Source organism: Rhincodon typus, chromosome 5 (assembly GCF_021869965.1).
Source record: "Rhincodon typus isolate 14 chromosome 5, sRhiTyp1.1, whole genome shotgun sequence".
NCBI classification, from domain to species: Eukaryota; Metazoa; Chordata; class Chondrichthyes; order Orectolobiformes; family Rhincodontidae; genus Rhincodon; species Rhincodon typus.
Window position 1 is genome coordinate 1,894,170 of NC_063336.1, and position 25,826 is coordinate 1,919,995.

The following is a 25,826-nucleotide window of genomic DNA, read 5'->3' on the forward strand; positions in this document are numbered from 1 at the left end:
ATACACTAACCCTGCTTTCAATTATGACATTTCAAGTGCTCATCCAAGTACTTTTGAAAAATTGAGAGGTTTCCTGGCTCTACTATCCTCTCAGATCCTCTGGCTGAAAGCAACTTTCCTCAGTAAACCTTGTGCCCTATACCATAAAACTATGTTCCCTTGTTATTGACCGTTAAACTAAGGGGAATAGCTGATTCCTATGTCCCTGCCTCAGATCCCCCCATAGCCTTCTTTGCTCTAAAGAAAACAACCTGAACCTATGCAGCCTCTTTCCTTACCTAAACTGCTCCATTCCAGGCAACATCCTGATGAATCTCCTCTGTAACCCCTCCAGTGCAATCACAGCTTTCCTATAATGAAGAAACCAGAACTGTGCACAGTTTTCCAGCTGTAACTTAGCCAAAGTTTTGTACAGCTCCAATGTAACTTACTTGCTCTTATAATCTGTGCCATGATTGATAAAGACAAGTGTCCAGTTTGCCACCTTTGTCACCCTATTAACCTTGCCACATGACCTCTGACTTGTTCCTTTTTCAGATCATGGACACAATTAATGAGAATGAAGCTGCCTTTCTCTCCTCCTTGCACCGTGGACGACGTATCATTGATAGAACTTTGCAGAAAATGGACAATTCACAGAGCTTCCCAGGTACTGGGGATGTGGATAGGCATTCCTTGTATATTGAGGTGGGCTCCTTTAGTCTTACTTCACAACCCTTCAATCTATGTCTCATGGACCGGCCTGGTTTCCTCTAATCCACCTACCCGCATCGAATCCATGAAGAGGGAGTATTATGTGGGTAAATGACATCTAGTGTGCCTCAACAAGAAGAAATACATTTTAAATGGAGAGAGGTTACGGAAGTCAAAGGTACAGAGGGATCTTTGAGTGTTCTGGTATAGAATCACAAAGTTCCGACGCCAAGTAAGTGATTAGGATGGCAAATGGAATGTGGTTGTTTGTTATGAAGGAATATGAAATAAAGCAGGCTTTACTGCAGCTGTACAGAACGTTGGTGAGACCACATCTGGAGTACTGTGTGTAGTTTGGGTGTGACATTGTTTTGAAAAAACTGTGATTGTTTTAGAAGCAGCTCGGCAATGTTTACTTGACTTATTCTGGGATGAAGGACTGATTTTATGAAGAAAAGTCGAATAGATTAAGTGCATGCCCATTGGAGATTAGGGGAATGATGAGAGATGATCTGATATAAGATTTTAAAGGGAGCTGGATAGTGTGGATACCTGGAGGATATTTTGAGGGAGGCCCCAATACAACATAAGATAGAGACCATAAGATATAGGAGCAGATGTATGCTGTTCGGACATTCAAATCTACCATGCTTCACCATTTAATGAGATCATGGTTGATCTGATAATCCTCAATTCCACATTGCTGCCTTTTCCACATAACCTTTACTAATTAAAAATCTGAATACAACGGAAATTATTCTAAGGTGAATTTTTACAAAAAAAGGTGTAAAATTTTATCAGTGGCCATACCACAAAGCTAAATTAATCACAAGCCATAAATAAGAAAAAAAGTAAAAGTTCCTCACAGTTAAATTAATGGCTCGTGCATTCGAGGTCTGTGGAAAACCAGGCCAAAACCGCCACGCCGTGCCGAGATGGCCACACAGGGCCTGGCCGTTGGAAGACCTGGAAGTCCCCTTTGAAGCCCAGACAAGACCTCCATGTTGGGACTTGACCTTCACCGAGCCACTGGAATACCTGGAAGCCATAGGCTTCCATGCTAGGATACGAACAGCACTCCAGGCCGAGACCGCCCCTCCTGGACAAGACAGCAACGTGGAGAGATGCACAGCCAGGTGCCAGAACTATGCCGCCATTCTGGGTGGTTGGAAGCCACCTCATTGCTGGGCCTAGTCCAGGAGAAGGTGCCTTATGCCAAAGTTTTTTAAAAAAAAAATGATAAGGTACCATAATAAATGGAAGCATTAAAAAAAAATTCATAGAAAGAATGAAAAAGCAAAGCAGGCAGAATTGACGAGATCCAGGCTCCCTGAGAAGCCCACGCGTTGCACTTCTACTTTGTCGCCATCTTGGATGTTTGTCTCAGCCTTGAATATGCAGCCCTCTGCGGTAAAGAATTCTACAGATTCACTACCCTCTGCAAGAAGAAATTCCTCCTCATCTCTGTCTTAAATGGGTGATCCTTACTCTGAGATTATACCCTCTGGTCCTAGACTGTTCCATAGGTGAAACAACCTTTCCGCATCAATCCTGTCAATTCCCGTCAGAATCTTGTATGTTCCAATAAGGTCACCTCATTCTTCTAAATCCCAATTAAAAGAGGCCCAACTTACTCCACCTTTCTTCAAGAGACAGTCCCTCCATACCCAAGATTAACTTAGTTTACCTCTCTGGATTGCACACTGTCACATTAGCATGCTAGAAATCAAGCCCTGCTATTCCTGTAGTTATCACAAAAGTTTTCAGATTTTTAAAAGTGTGCAAAGTTCCTAGTTTACCTATCTTTTAGACTCGGACTGACAGAAAGTAAGTATGGTGCAGTTCCTGTACTTAAGAAAATGATTATTTATTGCAAGTAAATAACTCTAGCTGAAGGTAACAATTATGAACATTTGACATAAAACTCTACTCATTAAAACTCTGATTCCCTTATAAGCACCGCCTTACGTGCATAGACAGAAAAAAAAATACATGAACTGTTATGGACGGAATAAAAACCAAGAAAGCAGTTCAGTGCTGTCTGTTCACAGGATATGTTGAGATCAGCCTTGTGCTTGTCAGAATGCTACTTCTCAATCTCACTTCTACAGTTTATAGAGTCATAGAGTCCTACAGCACGGAATCAGGCCCTTTGGTCCAACTCATCTACGCTGACCAGACATCCCAATGTGACCTAGACCCATTTGTCAGATGCTTTCATTGGTTTGCAGGAAGCAGTGTGACGGCGGTGGAGGATTACACTTATAAAGCATTTCTGACCTTATTAATTACAAGTCACAGCTTCCAGCAGCTGCTGAAGGAAGAATAAACTGGTTCGCCTCACCTCCCCCCCCGCCCCCGACTGGGGACAAAGAGTTGGCAGGCAGGATTCAGGCAAGTGGTAGGCATTAATTCAGCCAAAAAACTGGTTAATGTAGAAAAACAGCCAAAGGATCTCCCCTGAATCTGGTCTCGATGTGAGAACACGATTATTCCCTTAACCTTTGGCTCAGATTGGAAGAGAGATCAATAACACACACTGATTTTTACAGTGAAAATACAGCATTTTCACACATTGCGCTACAATAATCACACACAGGTGGTCACTGTCCTTCCCCTTATTCCATATACCCAATCCTGTGAAACACCTAATCAATGATGAGCATTTCTATGGATAGCCCCAGGTTCCCATGATTTCATGGTGTTTTACGGACATTGTAATTGCCAGGCCTTGGGATCTTTCTATGCATCCTAGGAATTAGCATCTCAAAGTTACCGGTTATACTCCTTCTGGTCTGTCCCAGACTTTCTTTTCTGTAAGGACTGCTTGAATTCTGTTATTCATTGTAACCCATGTGCTAGCTTTATCAAATTCTGTTATTCCTCTTATATTTTCCACCGTCCCAATTTTACATATACACACCTATATATGTTGTATAAAAGACAGTTGGTTTTAACTAACTGCCATAAGTTCATAATATTAATTTGTTATAAAGTTATACAGCTATTTCTAATGTTAGCACTTTGTGATTAATAAGTTGCAACCAATCTGTCTTGTTCAGGGTGTACCAGGTATCTTTTTAGAAATAAGAGAAAACATTTCCTGAGACTAATTAACTTTCGCATATATATTTAAATGTCTTTCCCCTAATGCTTCTATTATACTTTTGGTTACATGTGTATCAATACTTATCTTGAAATTTATCTCTGTGATAATCTGAAAATCTTTAACTAGAACCTATTTCTTAATATTGTGAATAACTTCAAAGAAACAACCAATTACTACAAAATAACTTTAGCTGTCGTTTTCGCAGCTGCTTAATGAGTTAGTTTAGCTGGTTCATGGGCTGAGATTTACGCTCCTTATTTTAACTGGTGCTGTTGGCAATTTGGGACAACATCCTTTTATTAATGAACTGGAATCCATCACTTGTCTACCATTAGGCATCCTCTTATCAAACTGTCTCGGACGGTTGCTTGTAGGGCCTCCTGTTCACCTTGGAGCAGCGCTGTTCAAAGGTACCATTTTGTTTCACTTAAATGCTAGAGCAGGCTGTTTTATTCTGGTTACCTTTTGTCGGCCATTTTGTCTTTCAAACGTGGGCTGCCCTTACATGACAGTTATTGTATTTATTTCCTCTTACTGTTTCACCCCTTGATTGCTTCAGTACTTTCGAAATATTATTAGTGTCCTCAATCGTGAAGACTGCTACAACTCCTCTGTTATTTCCTGGTTCCCCAGCCGCTGCCTCTAACAGCCTGTATTCACCTTGGTTTCTCTCTTCCTTTTTATATATTTAAACAAGCACATGCCATCCATTTTGATGTCACTTGCTAATTTACGCTCAAAGTTGATTTCCCCCCGTCTTGTTCTTTGATCATCTTGTGTGGTTTTAAAACTTTCCCAATCCTTTTGCTTCCATTAATCTTTTCTACATTGCTTTTTTTTTCATTTTGATAGTATGCTTAACTTCTTTGGTTAACCATGGTTGGTTTATCCCCTTCCTGGAATCCCCCTTCCTCACTAGGATATATCTTTGTTGCAAGTCATGAACTGTAGCCTGAAATGTCTGCTTGTTTTTGTTGATTTTTTTTTTGTTAATCTTCTTAAATTGTCATTATTCACATTTAGTACAGTTTCCAAATTCCAAGTTCCTCCCTCTCAAATCGAATGCTAAAATTTACCATGTTACGATCACTGTTTCTCAGGGGATCTTTTATTCTGACATCATTCATTGAAGCATTTTATTAATTATACATAAAAATTGTCTGATCCCTGGTTGGATTCACAAAAAGTGTCCCGAATACTGTCTATGAATGCTTCCTCTGCCAATTTGATTTTCACAATCTACATAAGGACTAAAGTCACTCCTGATTAATATACTGGCTTTGTCAATCTGGTATCGATCTAATACTCAAGGAATTTTCTAGGAAAAGGGAGAAGAAAAACAGTGGAGACCTAAACACAAAGTGAAGACTGACTTTTACTTTAAAGATTAGAAATGTACACCAGACCCACTCACCAATTAGCTTCTTTCCCTGCACTCGCATCACATGCTGTGGTCCCACTTAGCTCTGGTGAGTTTGCTTCTTGCAGTAAACTCGAGTTAAAACACCCCTATCCCCTTTAGCACTAAATTTCCTTTTTGATTCAAATTTCTAGTTGTAGTCATTCAAATTTCACTTGAGTTTTGTCTCACTCAGCTGAATTCCCACCCTGCTGCAGTCCCATAGTAACTGTGCTCCTTACAATAATGCAGTGAGTGGTGGATGAGGCATGATGTTGGATCTCATCCACGGGTTATGCCCTGTTTCTGTTGATGGTTCAGTGACTTCTCTGGAGGCAGCAAGGACATAGATTTGCACCGAGGTCTTCCAGATGTGGTTGGTCACCTTCTCACAGCCCAGATTCATGCATCAGGACTAGAAAGCTAATCAGGTTCGGACTGGTTATCTGGAAAATGAGCACTGACTTTGATTGGGATGGCGCAATTGTAGATGTGGAACGATCACAATCACCCTTCTCCATCTTTGCAGTGGATGTGGCCTGGTCTCTGCACAGGAACCTGGGCTTCCCCCTCGATCTGGTTAGCCTCATGCTAGAAGAAAAGGCGGTGATCATGGACATGGAAGCCTTGGGACAGTTGGCAAAGGAAGAGGCAGAGGTGAGGTTTTAAGATGCTGGATGAGCTGCCCAGAAGCTACTGGAGTGATGTGTCAGTCTAGCCTATGTGGCTTCCCCTACCCCGCCGCTTGATCCCTCAAGACTCTCAGCTCCAGAACCCTCTGGAGATAACGGAGCTCTCTAATTCTTGTTTCTTACGCATCCTGGATTTGAATCATTTCACCATTGGTGGCTACACCGTCAGTTGTCCGAGTTTGGTTTGATTTATTACTGTCACGTGTACCAAGGTACAGTGAAAAGTGTTGTTTTGTGTGCTTTACAGGCAGACCGTACTATAATGCATTAGAGTAACAACAGAGTGCAGGATACCGTGTTATGGCTCTCAGCGTGGGATTCCCTCCCTACACCTCGCTGCGTCTTTACCTCACTTCCCTCAATTAAGAACTTCGACTGTTTATCAAAGTGATTAGCTGAGCCAGAATTGCCTTATTTGTTTTTTTTTAATCAAACATTGTTTATATGCCTGAGAAACACCATATACAGACATAAAGAACAGGAGCAACAGTAGATCACTTGACCCCTGAAGCTCGTTCTTCCATTGTACAATATGACGGCTGATTTGTCACAGGCCTCTTTCATGCCAGTTCCTCTCAGCCCTCAACTCCCCCAGTGTTTCAAAAATCTATCTACCTTGTCTCTAAATACTTTCCTTGATCTAGCCTCTACAACTCTGGTCTGAGAAGAGCATTCCAGACATTCGCTAACTTCTGGGAGAAGAAATTCCTTCACACCTCAGTTTTAAATGAGTGTCCTCTTGTTCTGTAACCATGTCCTCCATTCCAAGATTCCACCACTAGTGAAAGCATCACCTCACCATCTACCCTCTGAAGCTCCCTCAGAATCTTTTATGTTTCAATAGGATCTTCCCCCCACCCTCATTTTCCTAAATTCTAGTGAATAAAGGCCATTCTTATTCATTCTTGATAACTCAACCTTTTCATCCCAGGAGATAACAAGAATTGCAGATGCTGGAAGTCAGAGTTGGTACAGTGTGGAGCTGGAGGAACACAGCATGTCAGGCAGCATCAGAGGAGCAGGAAAGTTGATGTTTCGGGTCAGGACCTGATAAAGGTCCTGATGAAGCCTCCCAACCCAAAACGTTGACTTTCCAGTTCCTCTGCCTCCTGACCTGCTGTGTTCCTCTGGCTCCATACTATATTGACCCTTTCATCCCAGGAGTCAGTGCAATGAATTGCTCTTGAACTGCCTCCATTGCTATTATATCCTTTCTTAAATACAGGTATCAAAACTACACAGTACTCCAGGTGCAGCCTCAGGAACACCCTGTACAGTTGTAATAACATTTCCCTGTTTGCAAAATTGATCCCCTAGCAGAAGGTGGCAAAATTGCAATATATGTTCATGTTGTTGATGTTGTTCAGGGTCGCTTGTGAAGTGTGAGCAAGGCACAGCATTCTACTGTATGCTGTTTTCATCTGGAGCATAGTCGTGGTCTCTTTCTGTCTTGTCTGCTCTCTCTTCCCCTCCCTCCCTCTCTCTGCTTGAACCGCATGTATCAAGGTTGGCTCATTTCAACTGGATCAGTGACAGTGATCTGGGTTGGAGAAGAAGGGATGGTATGTGATAGATAGATATGGCTCCTTTTTCTCATTTGTTCTTCAGATGTAGATATTGCTGGCTGGGCCAGCATTTATTACCCAACCCTGATTGCCCTGAGACTGTGGTGCTAAGCTGTGCCTTGAATTGCTGCAGCTCACTTGGTCTGAGTACATAGACAATGTTTTAGGAGGGAGTTCCAGGACTTTGACTCGTGACCTCATACTGGCTTCACAGACAAGGGAGGAGGAGGCATTGAAACATAAAAGTTAAGTTTCAAGAAATTCTTGGGTTGGATTTTCTGTACATGAGCTGTTCTGAGCTCTCTCGTGAGATATTGTAGTTTGATAGATTTGTTTCTGTCTTTGCAGCGTCTCAGACCATTGCCCCAGTCTGATTTGCAACCGGACAGAGTGCCGGGTGTACAAGACATAAGCGAACTCCAGAGGACTGGAGTGCCCAGAACAGACGATTCAGCAAAATACACCTACAAGCTTCAGGATGGCAAATATGGTAAACACATTTCCTGTGCCCCCTGGAGCTAGCTCTTAGGCATGCTCATCTCAACAAGTGCACAAAGAGGCAATTGGAATTGCAAGATTGTTTGTTTGACTGAGAACGAGAGGCTAGACACCAAGTGAAGCTCATTAGACACTGTCTCCGTCAGACACTTCCAGAACAGGTACAGCCGTGGGGTTAGATGCAAATTAAAGTTCCAAATGAACAAATGAAAAAGTACTGCACAGGAACAGGCCTTTCGGCCCTCCAAGCTTGTGCTGACCATCGTGCCCTAATTAATCTAAAAACAAACTTGCCGTATTTCGATCTGTATCCCTCTATTCTATCCCTATTCATGTACCCATCTAGATGCCTCTTAAATGTCTTCGATGTGCCCACTTCCTCCACCTCTTCTGGTAGTACATTTCTGGCTGCTACCACTCTCTGCAAGAAAAACTTCCCTCGCACATCTCCCTTAAACTTTCCCCCTCTGACCTTGAACCTGTGCCCCCTTGTAATTGAAACTTCAACCCTGGGAAAAAGCCTCTGACTATCCACCCTACCTATGCCTCTTATAATTTTGTAGATCTCTATCAGGTCTCCTCTCAGCCGCCGTCTTTCCAGTGAAAACAATCCTAGTCTTTTTAACCTTTTCTCATAGTTAATGCCCTGGAGACCAGGCAACATCCTGGTGAACCTTCTCTGTACTCTACACTGTCCCCATCAAACGCTCCCAGGACATATACAGGGTTAGATGCAAATTAAATCTCCCTCTACACTCTCAAATTGAAACTAAAAGCCTTTACTCGTTTAAACTGAAAGTAAAGCTCTCGCAACACAATCCCCATCCACACTCCAGGACAGTCCCAGCACAGGGTTGGATACCAGATTAAGCTCTATATACACTGTCCCAATCAAACTGAGACAGAGACAGCATGGTGTTCAATACAAAGTAAAGCACTCTCTACATGTCTCCATCAATCCTGGACAGGGACAGCAAGGGATAGATACAGCATGGAGCTCCTTCTGTTCTTTTCAACAGCAAGTAAATTTCTCTATCCTCGTTTAAACTGAAAATAAAATGCCCTTGACAATGCCGCCCTCAGACTCCCAGGACAGGGATGGCATGGGGGTAGATGCAGAGAAAAGCTCTCTCTACTCTTTTAAACACAAAGTAAAGCATTCTCTACCGCATCCCCATATAACACTTGCAGAACAGGGACAGCGCAGGGATAAACATAGAGTAAAGCTGCCTATACTGTTATAAAGTGAGAGTAAAGATCCTTTGACACTGTCCTCATCAATCACTCCCAAGACAGGGACAGCACAGTGTTAGATATAGAATAAAGCTCCCTCTGTGCTGTGTCCAGTAAACGCTGAAGCACAGGTACAACTTGGGATCAGATACAGAATAAACCACCCTCAACACTGCTCCCACAGATACAGCACGGGGTTAGATGCCCCCGCGTCATGCCCTCTGCGCTGAGCCCCAGTCTCTTTTAAACTAGTCTTCTAGTCTTTTAAACTAAAAGTAAATGGTAAGTAAAGCTCGCTGTCCCCATCAAATGCTATCAGAATGGTGCTGCACAGGGTTAGATACAGAGTAAAGCTACTTCTAAACTGTCCCCATCAAACACTGCCAGGACGTGTATAGCAAAGGGTAAGACACACTGATCTCCCCATACTGTCCCCATCAAAAAAAATCTCCTGGGACAGTGACAGCATGGAATTAGATAAAGAGTAAATATTCCTCTGTGCTGTTGACATCAACGACTCCTAAGACAGGTACTGTAGGAGCGAGACACAGTGATGTTTGCTGTGATCCCAGGGGTGAAGTTGTTGGGTTTAGACTCTGCAATGAGTGTGAATCTATGTTTATAAAACAAAGAACTGTGGATCTCTTGGTTCTCACTTCACAAAGAAGAACTGGAAATCTGAAACAAAAACAGAAATTGCTGGAAACATTCAGCAGGTCTGGCAGCATCTGTGGAGAAAAAGAGTCAACATTTTGACAGAACAGTCACTGTACCGAAAGACCATGTGAGTTTCTGCAGTTTTGGTTTTTGTTTGTGAAACTGTGTGTGTTTGTTTTCCAGTATTTAGTCCCTGCCAGGCCACTGTAGTCGCATTGTATGATGACAACTCATTGGTGAAGGAGGTGGGGCAAAGTCAGACATGTGGTGTCATCCTGGACCGAACCAATTTCTACAGCGAGCAGGGTGGGCAGACCCATGACCTGGGTTATTTTGTCCGAGAGGGTCATCAGGCAAGTTTGGCTGCATGGTGTGGTTTCAGTGCTGACATCTGACCCTCTCCTCCAGCGGCACCCTCTGTTTCCCCCTGCCCTCAGCTGCTGACCATCAGGCCTGTTTCCCCTGCCCTCAGCTGCTGACCATCAGGCCTGTTTCCCCTACCCTCTGGCTGCTGACTGTCAGGGCTAGTGACGTGCCCTCCGCGCTGAGTCCCGGGCCCCCGTGATGCGCCCCCCGTGATGCGCCCCCCACAATGCGCCCTCCGCGCTGAGCCTCGAACTGTGGGAAGCCGGTGTCCTCGTTCTCAAGGGCTGACTGTGAGGTGAGAGGGAGCAGAGTTGTAATACTTGACATACACCTGCCTTGTGCCATAACTAGGAACTCTGCTCAATTCTGATTTTCTTCGTCAGGATGTTCTGCTACCAGTGGTGAATGTCCAGGCAGCTGGTGGCTTTGTGATTCACACCGTCAGTGTGCCAGAATCATTACACATTGGAGACAGACTCGACTTGTTTGTGAATGAGGTATTTAACTTAATGCTTTTGATGGGAAATTTGCTGGCCACTTACTGGACCATTGATTGGCATTCAGGGTGCCCCTATTATTATGTACTGTAGCATGTCAATGCTTGTGGCCCATTTTGTCTGTTCATTCTTATGATGTGGATGATAGTCTCTAGGCCAGTGTTTATTGCCAGACTTTAATTGCTCTAGAAACAATGGTGATGAACTACTGCCTTGGTGTCTTGCTGAGCCCTTTCAGAGGGCAGTGAAGAGTCAACCATGTTTCTGTGGTCTGGGGTTATATAGGTCAGACCAGGTAAGGCTGGCAGATTTCCTTTCCTCAACGACATCAGTTAACCAAATAGGTTTTTACGACAATTTGATAGTTTCACGATCATTCGGATTAGTTTTTTTTAAATTCCTAATTTATTAACTTTCTGCAGCACCCATGGTGGTATTTGAACTCATGATTCCACTGTCCTCTGAGTGACTATACTATAACATAACCACTGTTCTACTGTTTGACTGTAATGCTATTTTTTTAATCTGGTACTTTCCAAGGCCCGCCGTCTTGCCTGCATGGTGAAACACACAGCCACTCATCTGCTGAACTATGCCTTGCGCTGTGTGCTAGGAGATCAGACTGAGCAGAGAGGATCGCACATCACCGCTGATCGACTGCGCTTTGACTATAATATCAGGGTAGGAATCACTTTTAGCATCTTCACTGTCTATATAGTGTTGTGCCGCATCTAACCTTACTGTGGGGCGTTCTGTTTTCAAGTAATCAGCCTTTGTGTCATGTCCTTGGGCTCAGCGATCTCAGCTGGCAGAAAGAGAACTGGGACCATCGCTATCTCCTGAAGCTGTTCCATTGTGTAGTGCAGCTTTCCTGAGATTTCATTCCAATCTGTATCTCCTCTCACAGGAGGGAGAGAGGGCTTTATTGGACTGTGCACTTCACCTCACTACAAAGATGATTTTATCTACATTGCAAATGCGCCCGTCAGGATTCTGGTGTTGTTCTATACTAAACCCCACAGCCACAATTGAGGTATCACAGTAGTTTTGTTTCTGGTCTAGTTAGTGTGTTGACCCTGGCTAACAAAGGAATACATCAGATATAAAGCACAGAAAACATACCGGTCATACAGACACACCGAATTCTTAAAGTGCAGAAGGGAGCAATTGGCCCATCATGTCTATACTGATCGTCCAAATCATTTACTCACCTAATGCCATTCTCACACGCTTTTATATCTATTCATGGGATGTGGATGTCACTGAATGGGTCAGCATTTATTGCTCATCTGTCATTGCCCAGAGGGCAGCTGGGAGTCAACCACATTGCTTTCTGTCATGAGGCACAGACCAGGTAAGGATGGCAGCTTTCTGTCCTGAAGGCCATTAATGAGCCAGATGGATTGTTTGTGACAGTTGACAATGGTTATATGATTGTCATTAGGCCAGCTTCTTATTCCAGATTTTCTTTTACATTGAATTCAAATTTCACCAAATGCCATGATTGGATTTGTGTTCCCAGAACATTAGCCTGGGGTTCTGGATTACCAACCCAGCGATATTTCCACTACACCACTACCTTGTCTGTAATCCTACATTTTTTTCTTTTTCAGGTAACACTAATTACCTTTCCAGTGTTTCAATTGAACCTGCCTCAACCACACTGAGACATTGTGTTCCAGACTTTGATCTTTCTTTCCTCTCCCATGTTGCTTTTGTTATGGTTGCAGCTGATGGTATTACTGGAAAAGTCAGACTCCAAAGTGAAACAAAAACAGAAATTGCTGGAGAAACTCAGCAGGTCGGGCACCATTTGGAGAGAAAGCAGAGTCAACATTTTGGGCCCAGTGACTCAGTTCTGCTCTTTGTCCACAGATACTGCCAGACCTGTTGTTTTTCTCAAGCAATTTCTGTTTTTGTTTTTGTTGCAGATTTCGAACATTTGCAGTTCTTTGTTTTTTTTTCCCAAATTGAAACCTGGCTTGAAAGACCGTAAGTTTTATTTTTGTAGTTTGGTTACCATGGTGATTGGGCACTGAACGTATTCACAAGAGGTTGGCAATTTACTTTTGACAAAGGAATATAAGTCTACTACACAGAAGAACAAAACAAAGCTATTTGATAATTTAGAAAAATCTTAACACAAACAGCAAAAACAAAAATTCAACCAATATCCCAGCAACATAAATTTACAGATGTTCATATCCAGTGAAGCATTACTCCTGTCTTCACTTTAAGATTTACACTTGACTCTTTCTAATTTTGATGGCCCAGAGACGACTTTCCGATTCTGTTAGCCTGTACTACTTTTTAGTTTTCCTGAGCTGCAAACCTCTACAAAGTTCTCAAAATCTGAAGATTTTGACCAACTAAAATCTCCGTGTCTTGAGATTTTGGCAAACTAACTTGTCCTTCTGCTGCAGTTAGTGTTTTTCTCAACATTAACCTGATTCTGGCCTCTAATTGTCTTTCTGTGTAGGTCACGAAACTCAGCATTTTAAAAATTCACCAGTTAGCTCCACAGGAGGCATTTAAATAATCTGTTGAGCTCATTGTTCTATAATATTTTCTAATCTCTTAGAGAAAGCAAAGCAAGTAAAACATTGATGGTGGGGCCTTTACCGAACTGAAATGAAAATCTGTTTTGCCTGATTAAAAATTCAACATCCTCGATGATGATAATATAGTCTAAACCTTAAAGACATCATTGCTTCTTTTGCCAGTTGCCTTAAATTTGTGCCTTCTGATTCCCGATTCTTCTGCCAATGGAAATAGTTTCTTCCTACCTAGTCTGTCCATTCTCATGATTTTGAAAACCTCTATCAGATTTCCTCTCAACCTTCTCCTTTCTAAGGAAAACACTCACTTTCTCCAATCTATCCATGTATTGGAAATTCCATTTGGTCCAACCAATTATTAGCTGTGTTAAGCTGCACTGAGGCCTCCTCCATCATTTTTCATTCATATCTACTATTCTAGACCTCTCTTTCCTTCTCCATTATATACTTTCTCCTCAATCTGTCCATGACTGTATCAGTAGGAGTGGCCACTGCACTGTCCTTGTGGAGACAAAGTCCAGTCTTCACTTTGAGGATACCATCCATCATGTTATATGACAGGAACACCTTGCTGAATGGCAGAAACTTTGAACATACCTAATGACTCAAAGTTGTGCATCTGTGTAGTGTTATTGGCCATCAGTAGGAGAATTGTACTCCAACACAATTCGTAACCTTATGGTCCAGCATATCCCCCAGTTGATCATTACCATCAGCCCAAGCTTGTTGAAGATTACAGGAGGGAATACTAGGTGCACGAGTTTGTTGACAATGTTATCACATGGCATTTCCTCAACAACATTTATTCTCTGACCCACGGTGTGGCCAGAGCAGTCATCACACTCCTGACTTGTGCCTTCTCCACCCCGTGGTGGACAGGCTTGGGAGCCAAGATATGGATTACTCACTGCTAGTCTCTGATCTTCTCTCGTAGCCACAGTATTTATTTGGTTACTTCAATTCAGTTTGTGTTCAATGATAAGCCTCAGGATGTTGATAGCAGTGTTGATAACAGTGGGATTCAGTGATGGTACATCCATTGATTGTCAAGTGATGATCGTTAGATTGTCTCTTATTGGAAAAGATCATTGCCTGACGTTTTTGTGGAGCGATTGTTACTTGCCACTTCAGTCCAAGCCTGGATATTGTCCAAGTCTTGCTCAATTTGGACATGGGCTGCTTCAGTGTCTGAGCAATCGTGAATAGTGCTGAATATTGTGCAATCATCAGCAAAAAGCCTCAGTTCTGACCTTTTGATGAATGATAGGTCATTGATGAAGCACTACCCTGAGGAACTCCTGCAGAGATGTCCTGGAGCTGAGATGGCTGACCTTGAATAACCACATCAATTTTCCTACATGCCAGGTATTACTCCAAGCGGCAGTTTTCCTCTGATTCCCATTGACTCCTGTTTTGACACTCCTTTGAATGTGGCCTTGATGTCAAGAGCTGTCACTCTCACCTCACCTCTGGAATTCAGCTCTTTTGTCCATGTTTGATCCAAGGCTGTAATGAGATCAGGAGCTGAGTGGCCCTGGCGGAACCCAAACTGGGCTTCACTGGGCAGGTGCTGCTTGATAGCACTGTTACTGACACTTTCCATCACTTTACTGATGATCGAGAGGAGACTGATGGGGCGGTAATTGGCCGGGTTGTATTTGTCCCTGTTTGTGTTTGATGTACTTGGGCAATTTGCCACATTGTCAGATGCAAGTGTTGTAGCTGTACTAGAGCAGCTTGGCGAGGGGAGCGGCATGTTCTGGAGCAGAAGCCTTCAGTACTATTCCCGGAATGTTATCACGGCCCATAGCCTTTGCAGTATCCAGTGTCTCTAATCATTTCTTGATATCACATGTAGTGAATCAAATTGGCTGAAGACATAGTATCTGTAATGCTGGGGACCACTGGACGAGGCTGAGATGGATCATCCACTCGGCACTTCTGGTCGAAGATTGCTGCGAATGCCTTATCTTTTTTGCACTGATGTGCCGGACTCTTCCATCATTGAGGATGGGGATATTTGTAGAGTAGCCACCTCTAGTGGGTTGTTTAATTGTCCACCACCATTCACGACTGGATGTGGCAGGACTGCAGAGCTTAGATCTGATCTGTTGGTTGTGGGATCGCTTAACTCTGTCTCATTTTGTTGTTTATGCTGTTTGGTTTGCAAGTAGTCCTGATTTGTAACTTCTTCAGATTGACGCCTCATTTTTATGAACGTCTGGTTCTGACATGCTGTCCTGCACTCACTGCTGACCCAGGATTGATCTCCTGGCTTGATGGCAGTTGTAGAATGAGAGATATGCTGGGCCATAAGGTTACAGTTTGTTTTGTTGATGGCCCATAGCGCCTCATGGATGCCCAGTCTGGAGTTGTTAGATCTGTTCGAAGTCTGTCCTATTTAGCACGGTGATAGTGCCATATAACATTTTGGAGGGTATTCTCAATGTGAAGGTGGGACCTTGTCTCTACATGGACTGGGTAGTAGTTACTTTTACTAATACTGTCATGGACAAATTCATCTGCAGTTGGCAGATTAGTAAGGATGAGGTCAAGTATGGTTTTCCCTCTCGTTGGTTCCTTCACCACCTGTCGCAGACCCAGTTTGGGACTCAGCCAACACAATTATTATTATGATGATACAGTGCCACTTTTTGTAATGAATGCCAAAGTCACGCATCTAGAGTACATTCTGCGCCCTTGTTCCTGTAAGTATTCCTCAGCATAGAAGACCACTGATCCATCAGCCAAAGAGGACGGTACATGGTAATCAGCAGGAGGTTTCCTTCCCCATGTCTGGCCTGATGCCATTAGACTTTGTGAGAACTGGAGTCAACGTCGAGGACTCTCAGGGCACCTTCTGCCGACTGTACACCACTGTGCTGTCACCTCTGCTGGGTTTGCCCTTCCGGTGGGATTGGACATATCCGGGGAATGTGATAGTGTTGTTTGGGACGTTGTAAGGTACAATTCTGAGAGAATGACTTTATCAGGCTGTTGCTTGACTCATCTGTAAGCTCTTCCAGTTTTGGTGTGATGTGATATAGCATGTTGAATATGCTCAGGTCCTGGTTCAGTTTAACACATTGCCACCTTTGGTGTTGTTGCAGACTCCAGTCACTGGGCAGCAGCTAGAGACAGTGGAGGAGATTGTGCGAGATGTGATATGTCGTGATGAGTGTGTATACACAGCAGACGTCCCTTTAAATCAAGTCAACTGCATTAGAGGACTCAGGAGTATCGATGAGGTACAAAAGCAGGCATCTCCTTCCACCCTTTTCAACTATACAGGGCTCTCTCGGGGGAGCGTCCGTTAGTACAGGGCTCCCTCTTCGGAATTTCTATTGTGAGGTGAAGCGGTGACAGCACTTACCCATTTTAATATAATAGATTTTGCGATTTCTCCAGGGCTGGTTGGAGGCAGATGGCTCATCTCGATGCCCCCTTTCTAGCGACTTTAGCAGGATGTTCAGAAGCCTCTGGAAATATAATCATGCCATTTTAAATCCCAGCAAGGTTATCTATTTTTAACTTTTAAAATGAGTAGAACTTTAATATAGAAATCTAGTTTGGGATTTGTTTTCATTCCGTCTAGCCATGGCACCTTGTACCCTACTTCTGAGTTCATTTGTTCAGGTCTGTTCTTCTGACAAATCTGTCTGTATTGTATTATCCCTCTGAATTCTTAGAATTTCATCTGGAATGGAGGTTTACTGGATGAGGAAGTATCGGATCGAGGGACAGACCACTGTTAGGCCCTTGGGTTTCTGGACAATAGTTTCCTATAATCAGGAGCTGATGGATTTGCTTTACTGTGCCAGGTTTATCCAGATCCTGTGCGTGTGGTGTCAGTTGGGGTGCCTGTCGAACAGTTACTGCATTCAAGTAACAAACAACACACTTCTGTGGAGCTGTGCTGTGGGACGTGAGTAACACATTCCTGAGTGCGGGGTAACTTTATCTCAGCCTAACCCCATGCTGTACCTGTCTGGGAGGGTTTGATAGGGAAAGTGTCAAGGAAGTTTTACTCTGTATCTGACCTTGTATTTTACCTAATAAAAACTGGAAGAACTGCGGATGTTGTAAATCAGGAACAAAAACAAAGTTGCTGGAAAAGCCCAGCAGGTCTGGCAGCATGTGTGAAGGAAAAAGCAGTGTTAACGTTTTGGGTCCGGTGACTCTTCCTCAGAACTGTATTTTGCCTATCCTGCACATGTTTAAGGGGTTAGCGTAGAGACACCCTTACTCTGCATCTAACCTGTGCTTTCTTTGATGTATTTGATGAGAATGGTGTAGAGAGAGATGTATTTTCAGTTTAAGAATACAGGAAACTTTGCCTCCCGTTTAAAAGAGTAGAAGAACCTTTATTCTATGTGTAACCCTTTGCTGTACAGTGTTTGATAGGACAATAAAGGTGGAGATATGTTCTCAAACTGTTTGCTCATACATCTTTGTGCAGACATTTGCTGCGGACAGGTATGATCCAGGACCTTGTGATTGTATCAGAGAGGCAGCTGGGCAAAGGCATCAGCAGAATACTCGCTATTACAGGAGAGGAGGCCAAAGAGGTGAGCGGTTAGCACTGGGAATGCCACCGAGTTAGAGCTGCACTCTGATGAGGAGGGTAGCATTTGGCAGAGATATAAATGATATGGAAACTGACCCTTCTGCCTAACTTTTCCATGCTGACCCAATTTCCTACACTGAACTAGTCTCATTGCTTGCATTTGGCCCGTATACCTCTTTACCTTTTCCATCCATGTACCTGTCCAAATATCCTTTAAATGTTGTAATTGTATTGTGTCTACCACTTGTAGCAGCTTGTTCCATATACGCATCACCCTCTGTGTGAAAATGTTGCCCCTTCTAAATCTTTCCCCTCTCATCTTAAACCTATGCACTTCAGTTTTGGACTCCTGTACCCTGGGGTATTTCCCCAGTCTCGTCCTCTAATGGACCACTGTTCACTCTTGCCACTTTTGTATTTTTATACTGAACAAAATGTCCACTGTTTGTTATTTAGCCCATCCTCATTTATTGTCATATTCCAGTTTCTCCCTTTCTTTTAAAATCATTATTTGCTAGTTTCTAAAACTTTCTCAAGCTGCTTGCCTAATCCTAACCTTCACAGTTTTTCATGCCCTTTCTTCCAATTTGATACCATCCTTAACTTCCTTATTTAGCTACCAATGGTGCATCCTTCTTCTCACATTGTTACTTCTCAATGGAATATATCTCTGTTGAGAGTTATGATGTAAGTGGTCAAGCATCTACCAGTGCTTTTCTACCATCTTACCTTTAAACTATTTTCTTAGTCCACTCAGTACCCAAATCAGCCCCTATGCTTTTTTATTTGCCTTTTTCTATGTTTAAAATCTAGCTTCAGACCCAGGTTTCTTTCCCTCGAACAGAATGTGAAATTCATCAAATCCAAGATGATCATTTTCAATGAGATCATTAATGCTGCTTCGTTACAGATTACCATGTCCCCTGGTAAGTTCAGAATGGGCGGTTGGCAGAATGGGCTAGAAACCGTCCTGGATACACTATGGGTTGCTCATCCACCAGTCAATCTGCCTTTGTCAGTTTGATTTGTCCAGTCTATATAAAAGTTAATTTTCCCCATTAGCAGCTATTGATTCTCCTGGGCTGACCTTTACCCAGTCCTTTGTCTGCCTTGTCTGTTGTTGACTCTCTGGGCTCCATCTCCACCTATTGTTTACTCTTCTCCCCGCCCATCTTCAGCACATATACCATGAATGTTTTCTAAGCTAATATCATTTCTGAATAAAGGTCACTGGACCTGAAATGTTACATTTGCTTTCTGTCCATAGATGTTGCCAGACCTGAGTTTTTCCAGCAATTTCCATTTTTGTTTTTAATTTTTCCCATGCCTGTTTTCATACCTTTCTTACAAGATGCCACAATTTCTGGATTTATGCTCCATTCCACAGTGTAGCTCCTGTCAGGGTCTATAAATTTACAAGTGACTTCTTTCCTTTGCTATTCCTTACATTCACCCAGACTGATTTGCACCTTGATCTACTGAGTCAAGCTAACTTGTTACGATTGTATTGATCTCACCCTTTGCTGCTTATGTATTTTTCTTTCTATTTTTCTGACATGTCAAATAACTTTAAATATTCAGTTCTCAACCTTGTTCACTGTATAACCCAATCTCTCTAGTGCCTATTATCTCAAACTCATTTATATGAATTTATGTGAAGATTTCATCTACCATCATAAGAATACTCCAAGTATTTGGGGAAAAAAGACTTCTGGCAATTTTTATTCTTCCAATGACCTCTTTTAAAAAAGTGCTCTGATCATTAATACGTTGCTGTTTATCCTGTGTGCATATTGGTGGCTGTGTTTCCTATGCTACAACAGTTACTACAGTAATTTTGAGTTGATTGAAATGATGAAAGGTGCTCGATCAATGTACGTAGTTGGTGAGGACAGGTTTAAGGAGGAGCTGTCATGCTGAGATGATTGACCTATTTGCCACAGGCCCGAGAGATGGGACGGGTCCTTGCTGAGGAAGTTGACTCTCTGTCTTTGCGCCTTGATAATGGAATGAAGTCACTGGTGGATTCACAAAGGCTGTCAAAAGAAATCGGTCAGTTAACAGATGTGAGTATCTTTTACATCCACCCAAGACAGAAGGGGGACACAGTAACTACTAATCCTCCTCACTGTGGCACCATCCCCCTGTACTGACCCTCCAACAGTGCGGTGCTCGCTCACCTCTGGCCCTCCGACAGCGCAGGCTTTATAGTATACATAGTGGTAGTGGGCTGTGACTGCTAGCTTAGTGTTAAAGTTGCTGCTGTGAATATGAGGTGACAGCTATGTGATAATGGAAAGTTTGAATCCCTCAGGTTGTAGATGGAGCTGTGATACTGCATCGAGATCGCCGACAACTGCAGGAGAGACTCCGAGCTCTTCACCGAACAGCAAACACAGCCGTTAGGAAACTGGAGAGCAGAGAGGTACCTGAGCTGGATGGGGGATGCAGAGTGGAATGTTGGTGGGGAAGGCCCACAGGATTATATGAGGAGCAGGAATGGGTGTGACCAGAGAATGGTACATAGGAGATGATGAGACTGGAGTTTTTGTCTTTCCATGGAATGTGGGTGTTGCTGGCTATGCCAGCAATTATTACCCATCCCTTATTGCCCAGAAGGTAAGAGAGGTCCATTTAGCTGTGGGTCTGGAGTCGCCTGTAGGCCAGACCAAGTAAAGATTTCCCCCCCTGAGGAACATTAGTGAACCAGGCAGGTTCTTCCAATGATCGGTGATAGTTTCATGGGCCATTATAATGACACTAACTTTCAGTCAGGGTTTTTGTTTTAAACCTGACTTTAAAATTCACCAGTTGTCATCTGAGAATTGAACCCATGTTTCCAGACCATCACCCTGGGCCTCTGGACTGCCACTCTCTGCGAAGATGGGTACATCTGGGAAGAGGGGAAAAGTCCAGAGTATGGATTGGGTGGGCACTCAAACACAGCCACATCCTGAACTCCATCTCTCACTCACCGTGCACTTTTACTGTTTTCAGGCTGCTGAGAAAGTGCAGGTTTTCCTGGAGAATCATTTGCACCAAGCATTGATTGTGGACTTCTTTCCTGTCCAGTCAATCTCGGTAAGTTAGACTGTCCCTTCCAGCCATATCAATCAAGCTTGCTTACACGTGTTCCATTCTTGCTGCTTCCTCCCTGCTCCTGATTGCTGTGTCAATCCCTGTTGGTTACAGATTCTAATGAAAATGGTGAATAAAATCTCTGAAAAAATGCCTCAATCGTCTGTGATGCTCCTGAGCCAGCTGGATTCTGGGAAGATCCTGTGTGCATGTCAAGTCCCAAAGGTAAGTAGCAGAATAAAGAGAGTCCTCCCCCTAACTGACATCACTGTGGTAACTCCTCCCTGATAGAAATCACTGAAAGCCACCTCCACTGTCATTGGGGACACCTTCCCCCACCAGGTGATGGGGGTTACAATCCTCTTACTGTGACCAGATCATTCCCATCTCCTGCCCTCCCTCAATTCAACCCCTCTGCTCACCCTGTCCCTGCATACCCTTGTGGATACCTTCCGTCGTGTTGTGTGGCACTACCATTGTGCTAAATGGGATAGATTTTGCACAGAACTAGTAACACAAAAGTAGTATTTGGAAAAGATGGATTTCAAAAGACCAAGCGATACCAGTCTTTAGCCAATTTGATTCACTCCATGTTAAATCAAGAAGTGTCTCAAGACACTGTATGAGCCCTGACAATATTCCAGCAATAGTACTGAAGGTTTCAGCACCAGAATTTGCCAAGACCTTGGCCCAACTATTCTAGTAGAGCTGCAACACTTGCACTCAACAATCTGAAAAGTTGCGCCCCAAGGCCTCTCTGTATATCAAGAGAACAGAGAACATAGAACATTATAGCACAGGAAGAGGCCCATCAGCCCATGATGTTGTACTAAAAACGATGCCAAATTAAACTAATCCCTTCTGCCAGCTCATGGTCCATATCACTCCATATCCTTATTCAAGCAGTTATCTGAAAACCCCTTAAATGCCCCTATTGTATCTGCTTCCACCACCACCCCAGCAACGTGTTCCAGGCATCTAACACTCTGTTTAAAAAAAAAAAAATACTTGCCCCTCACATCTCCTTTGAACTTTCCCACTCTTCCTTAAGTGCATCCCCTCTAGTATTAGACATTTCAACACTGGGAAAAAGATTCTACTGTCAATCCTATCCATGACCTCATAATTTTATAAACTCCTGTTGTCTCCCCTCAGCCTCCACTGCCCCAGAGAAAACAACCCTAGTTTGTCCAGCCCCCTCTTAAAGCTCCCACCCTCTAATTCAAGAGCATCCTGGTAAACCTCTTCTGCACCCTCTCCAAAGCCTCCACATTCTTCCTGTAATGTGGTGACCAGAATTGAATGCAATACTCTAATTGTGGCCTAACCAGAGTTTATAGAGCTGCAATATTGCTTCCTGACTCTTGTACTCAGTGTCCCAATCTATAGAGGCAAATATGCCATATGCCTTCTTCACTACCCTATCTACTTGTGTGGCCACTTTCACAGAGCTGTGGATTAGGACCCTAAGATCCCTCTGTACATTAATGTTCCTAAATGTCCTGCCATTTACTATATACTTTCCACTTGCATTTGACCTCCCAAAATGCAAGACTTCACACTTATGTGGATTAAACTCCGTCTGCCATTTCTCTGCCCAACTTTGCAAGTGATTTGTATCCTGCTATATCTTTTGACAACCTTCCTTACTACCCACAACTCCACCATTTTCTGTCATCTGCAAACTTATTAATCAGACCAACTACATTTTCATCTAAATCATTTGTGTTTTTATATTAACAGCAGTATGACCCCATCCTATTGATTGCACCTTTCTTATTCCTGAGTTCTACCCATATTGCCTCGCTGGATGATCCTTCTAAGATGTCCTTAATCAATAATGCAGCTCCCCAACATTTTTTACATCCCTGTCTATCACACCTGAAACATCTGAACTGTGGAACTCTGAGCTGCCATTCCTACCCTTCTTTCAACTAAGTTTCTGTAATGGGCTACCACATCGTAATCCCCTGTACTAATACAGGTTCTAAGTTCATGTGCCTTACCTGTTGTACTACTTGCATTAAAATAAATACACTTCTTCAGACCGGCAGCCCTAATGTGTTCATTAACCTAGCCTTCCCTGTTCTTCCTATTAGACTTACTTGACTTAACCTCTACCTCCTCCTCGATCACTGCAAATGCTGACCTACTGAACTTGGTTTCAATACCTCCCCCCGACAACACACACACACACACACACAAGTTTAAATCATCCTGAATGGCACTAACAAACTTCCCTACAAGGGTATTGGTGGCCCTCCAGTTTAGCCACAAACCATCCTTCTAGAGGTCACTCCTGTCCTCGAAGAGATCCCAATGATCCAGATATTTGAAGTCCTCCCTCCCGTACCAGTTCTGTAGGCATGCATTCAACTGTGTTATCTTCCTATTTCTGGCTTCATTAGCACATGGTACAGGGAGTAATCCCAAGATTGCAACCCTAGAAGGTCCTTCTTTTCAATTTCCTGCTTCATTCCCTAAATTCCCTTTGCAGGACCTCATCTTGCTGCCTATGTCTTTAGTACCAATATGGACCATGACCTCTGGCTGCTCACCCTCCTCTTTCAGGATGCCCTGTACCTGCTGAGACATTCTTGACCCTGGCACCAGGTAGGCAACAACCATCCTGGAGTCTCTTCACTGTCACAGAAACTCCTATCTGTGCCCCAGACTATAGAGTTCCTAATCACTACTGCTCATTCTTGCTTTGACCCTGCCAAATGTATGTGTTCTCCTGACAGGTCACACCCGACCCTGCCAAAAGTATCCAAATTAGTGTAGTTATTTGAGGAAAGAATAGCCATAGGGGACTCCTGCATTGCCGGTCTGACCGTCCTGGTGGTCAGCCATGTATCTGGCAGGAAGTTCTAAAGAAGGGTCACTGGGCCCAAAACATTATCGCTGCTTTCTCTCCACTGATGCTGCCAGACCTATTGAGTTACTCCAGCAATTCCTGTTTTCATTTCAGATTTCCAGCATTCATAGTTCTTCGTTTTATTTTAGTGGACTGTGTTCAGATTTGGGTTGATAAGTGACAAGTAACTTCGTGTCAGGCAATGAACGTCTCCAAGAGTTGAAAATCTTACATTTGTCCGATGTCATTTAATGGTATCACCATCTCTGAATCCCCCACTATCAAATTTCTGTGTGCTACCATTACCAGAAACTGAACTGGATTTGCCATATAAATAGTGGCTCCAAGGTTTGGAACGCTGCAGCAGATAACTCCCCACCTGACTCCCCCGAGTGTTCACCATCCACAAGAGTTAGCAATGTGATGAATCAATATGTCTGGATGGGTGCAGCTCCAACAACAGTCGCTATCCAGGACAAAGTTCAGTAACAGCAGTGTGTACTATCCACAAGATGCACTGCAGAAATTCACCATGGCTCTTTAAATCCATAATCACTATTGTAAAGATATGTGGGGACATCACCATCTTAAGTTTCTCTTCAAGAAATTGACATTTCTGACTTGGAAATATATCATTGTTCCATCAGTCAAAATCCGGAAACTCCCAAATTAGCATTGTGGGTGTACGAAATGGACTGCAACGGTTTAAAATCACAGCTTTCCCTGACCTTCTTGAGCGCAATGCAGGATGGGCAATAAATGCTGACAAGCTCTTTAAAAATGGATTTATTGAAGTCCTCACCCTCTTACCCCATCACCTTTCTGTAGTCCACCCACCCACTTGTGTTCTTTTTTCTTGCTAGGACTTGGTCAGCAGCCTTTCTGCATCAGATTGGGCTCTTGCTGTCTGTGGACGGATGGGTGGGAATGCTGGAGGCTCTGACGTTGTCGCTAAGGGAATGGGAAGCAGCTCCAACTTGGAAGAAATTATAAAACTAGCTACAGAATATGCAAGAAATAAAATGTAAAAATGGAACACGTTTAGAAATTTTGCACGTCTTGCCATGTTGTGGGGTCTTACAGTGCTTCCTTTACTTCAAAGCCGTATTATGTTTACATGTCAGTGGATCCCACTGCTTGATGAAGGAACTTTTGAGACACGTAAGAGTTAATGTAACTGGTTACCACAGATCACAAGCAAATTGGTAAAATGTTGTTCCATTTCTGAGATTATCATGATTGTCAGTTTTATTGGTTTGCAGTGCATTCTGGCTGTGGAGGTTTTCTGTTTGTTATTTAATAAACCAAAAAAAAGCAGTCTGGCTGTCTGGAAGTGGGACAGATTTCCAAATGGAAGTCAAATTTTTACTTGCTTAGAAGTGATTGTATTAAAGCACAAAGTCTGGTCCTGAAACACTTCCTCTTGATTAAATATTTAGCTAATAGTAATTAAAACAGTTCATTGTAATTGAGTGGACAGTAATTATTGCCTCATGTAAACGACACCTGAAATTAAATCCTCAGAACATACATTAGAAATAGGGGCTGGTGTAGGTAATTTGGCTCTTCGAGCCTGCCTCACCATTCAACTAAGGTCATGGATGACGTGCCCAGGCCTTAACTTCTCTTAATATTTCAAAAATTCAGCTATCTCCTTCCTTAAATACTGTAGTAGAGCCAGGGCTCATTGGCTTAGGTTATCAAGAGAGGAAACAGATTCCTGTTTTCTCTACTAACTGGCATCTCCCCAAACCCCAGCTGATGGAATAAACACCCCAAGTTATGCTTGAGGAAATAACTGAGTTTGGTTGTGCTGCGTCCAATGGACAGTCTACCTGCTAATGCTTGGTGACTGATCATTTGTATTGTATCTTAACAGTATTACTATCTGAGCACCTTTGAGCAATGGATCCATAAAATATATGCCAAAGGTGCTGTTTCATGAAATGCATCATTTAGCTAAAAAAGACAGGGCAGTGGGGCAAGTAGATTTAGGAATTGTCAGCATATCAATAGAAGATGCTCTTGTGTTTAAAATGATGTGAGCAGGACAGATA

At 43.0% G+C, this 25,826-nt stretch overlaps 1 protein-coding gene across 1 annotated transcript in view; it reads left to right on the forward strand.

The window, feature by feature from the left end:
* The window catches only part of aars2 (alanyl-tRNA synthetase 2, mitochondrial (putative)), a 39,591-nt gene extending 14,778 nt beyond the window's left edge, over window positions 1–24,813 (forward strand). The window contains exons 8-21 of the mRNA XM_048596616.1: window positions 538–649; window positions 5,731–5,858; window positions 7,807–7,948; window positions 10,030–10,199; window positions 10,596–10,709; window positions 11,250–11,390; window positions 16,378–16,515; window positions 17,089–17,192; window positions 17,727–17,835; window positions 19,778–19,900; window positions 20,149–20,259; window positions 20,832–20,915; window positions 21,027–21,137; window positions 24,633–24,813. Coding sequence (XP_048452573.1) covers window positions 538–649; window positions 5,731–5,858; window positions 7,807–7,948; window positions 10,030–10,199; window positions 10,596–10,709; window positions 11,250–11,390; window positions 16,378–16,515; window positions 17,089–17,192; window positions 17,727–17,835; window positions 19,778–19,900; window positions 20,149–20,259; window positions 20,832–20,915; window positions 21,027–21,137; window positions 24,633–24,797 — 1,752 coding nt within the window. The 3' untranslated portion in view covers window positions 24,798–24,813. The remainder of the gene's footprint in view (window positions 1–537; window positions 650–5,730; window positions 5,859–7,806; window positions 7,949–10,029; window positions 10,200–10,595; window positions 10,710–11,249; window positions 11,391–16,377; window positions 16,516–17,088; window positions 17,193–17,726; window positions 17,836–19,777; window positions 19,901–20,148; window positions 20,260–20,831; window positions 20,916–21,026; window positions 21,138–24,632) is intronic.
* Window positions 24,814–25,826: the final 1,013 nt, after the last annotated feature.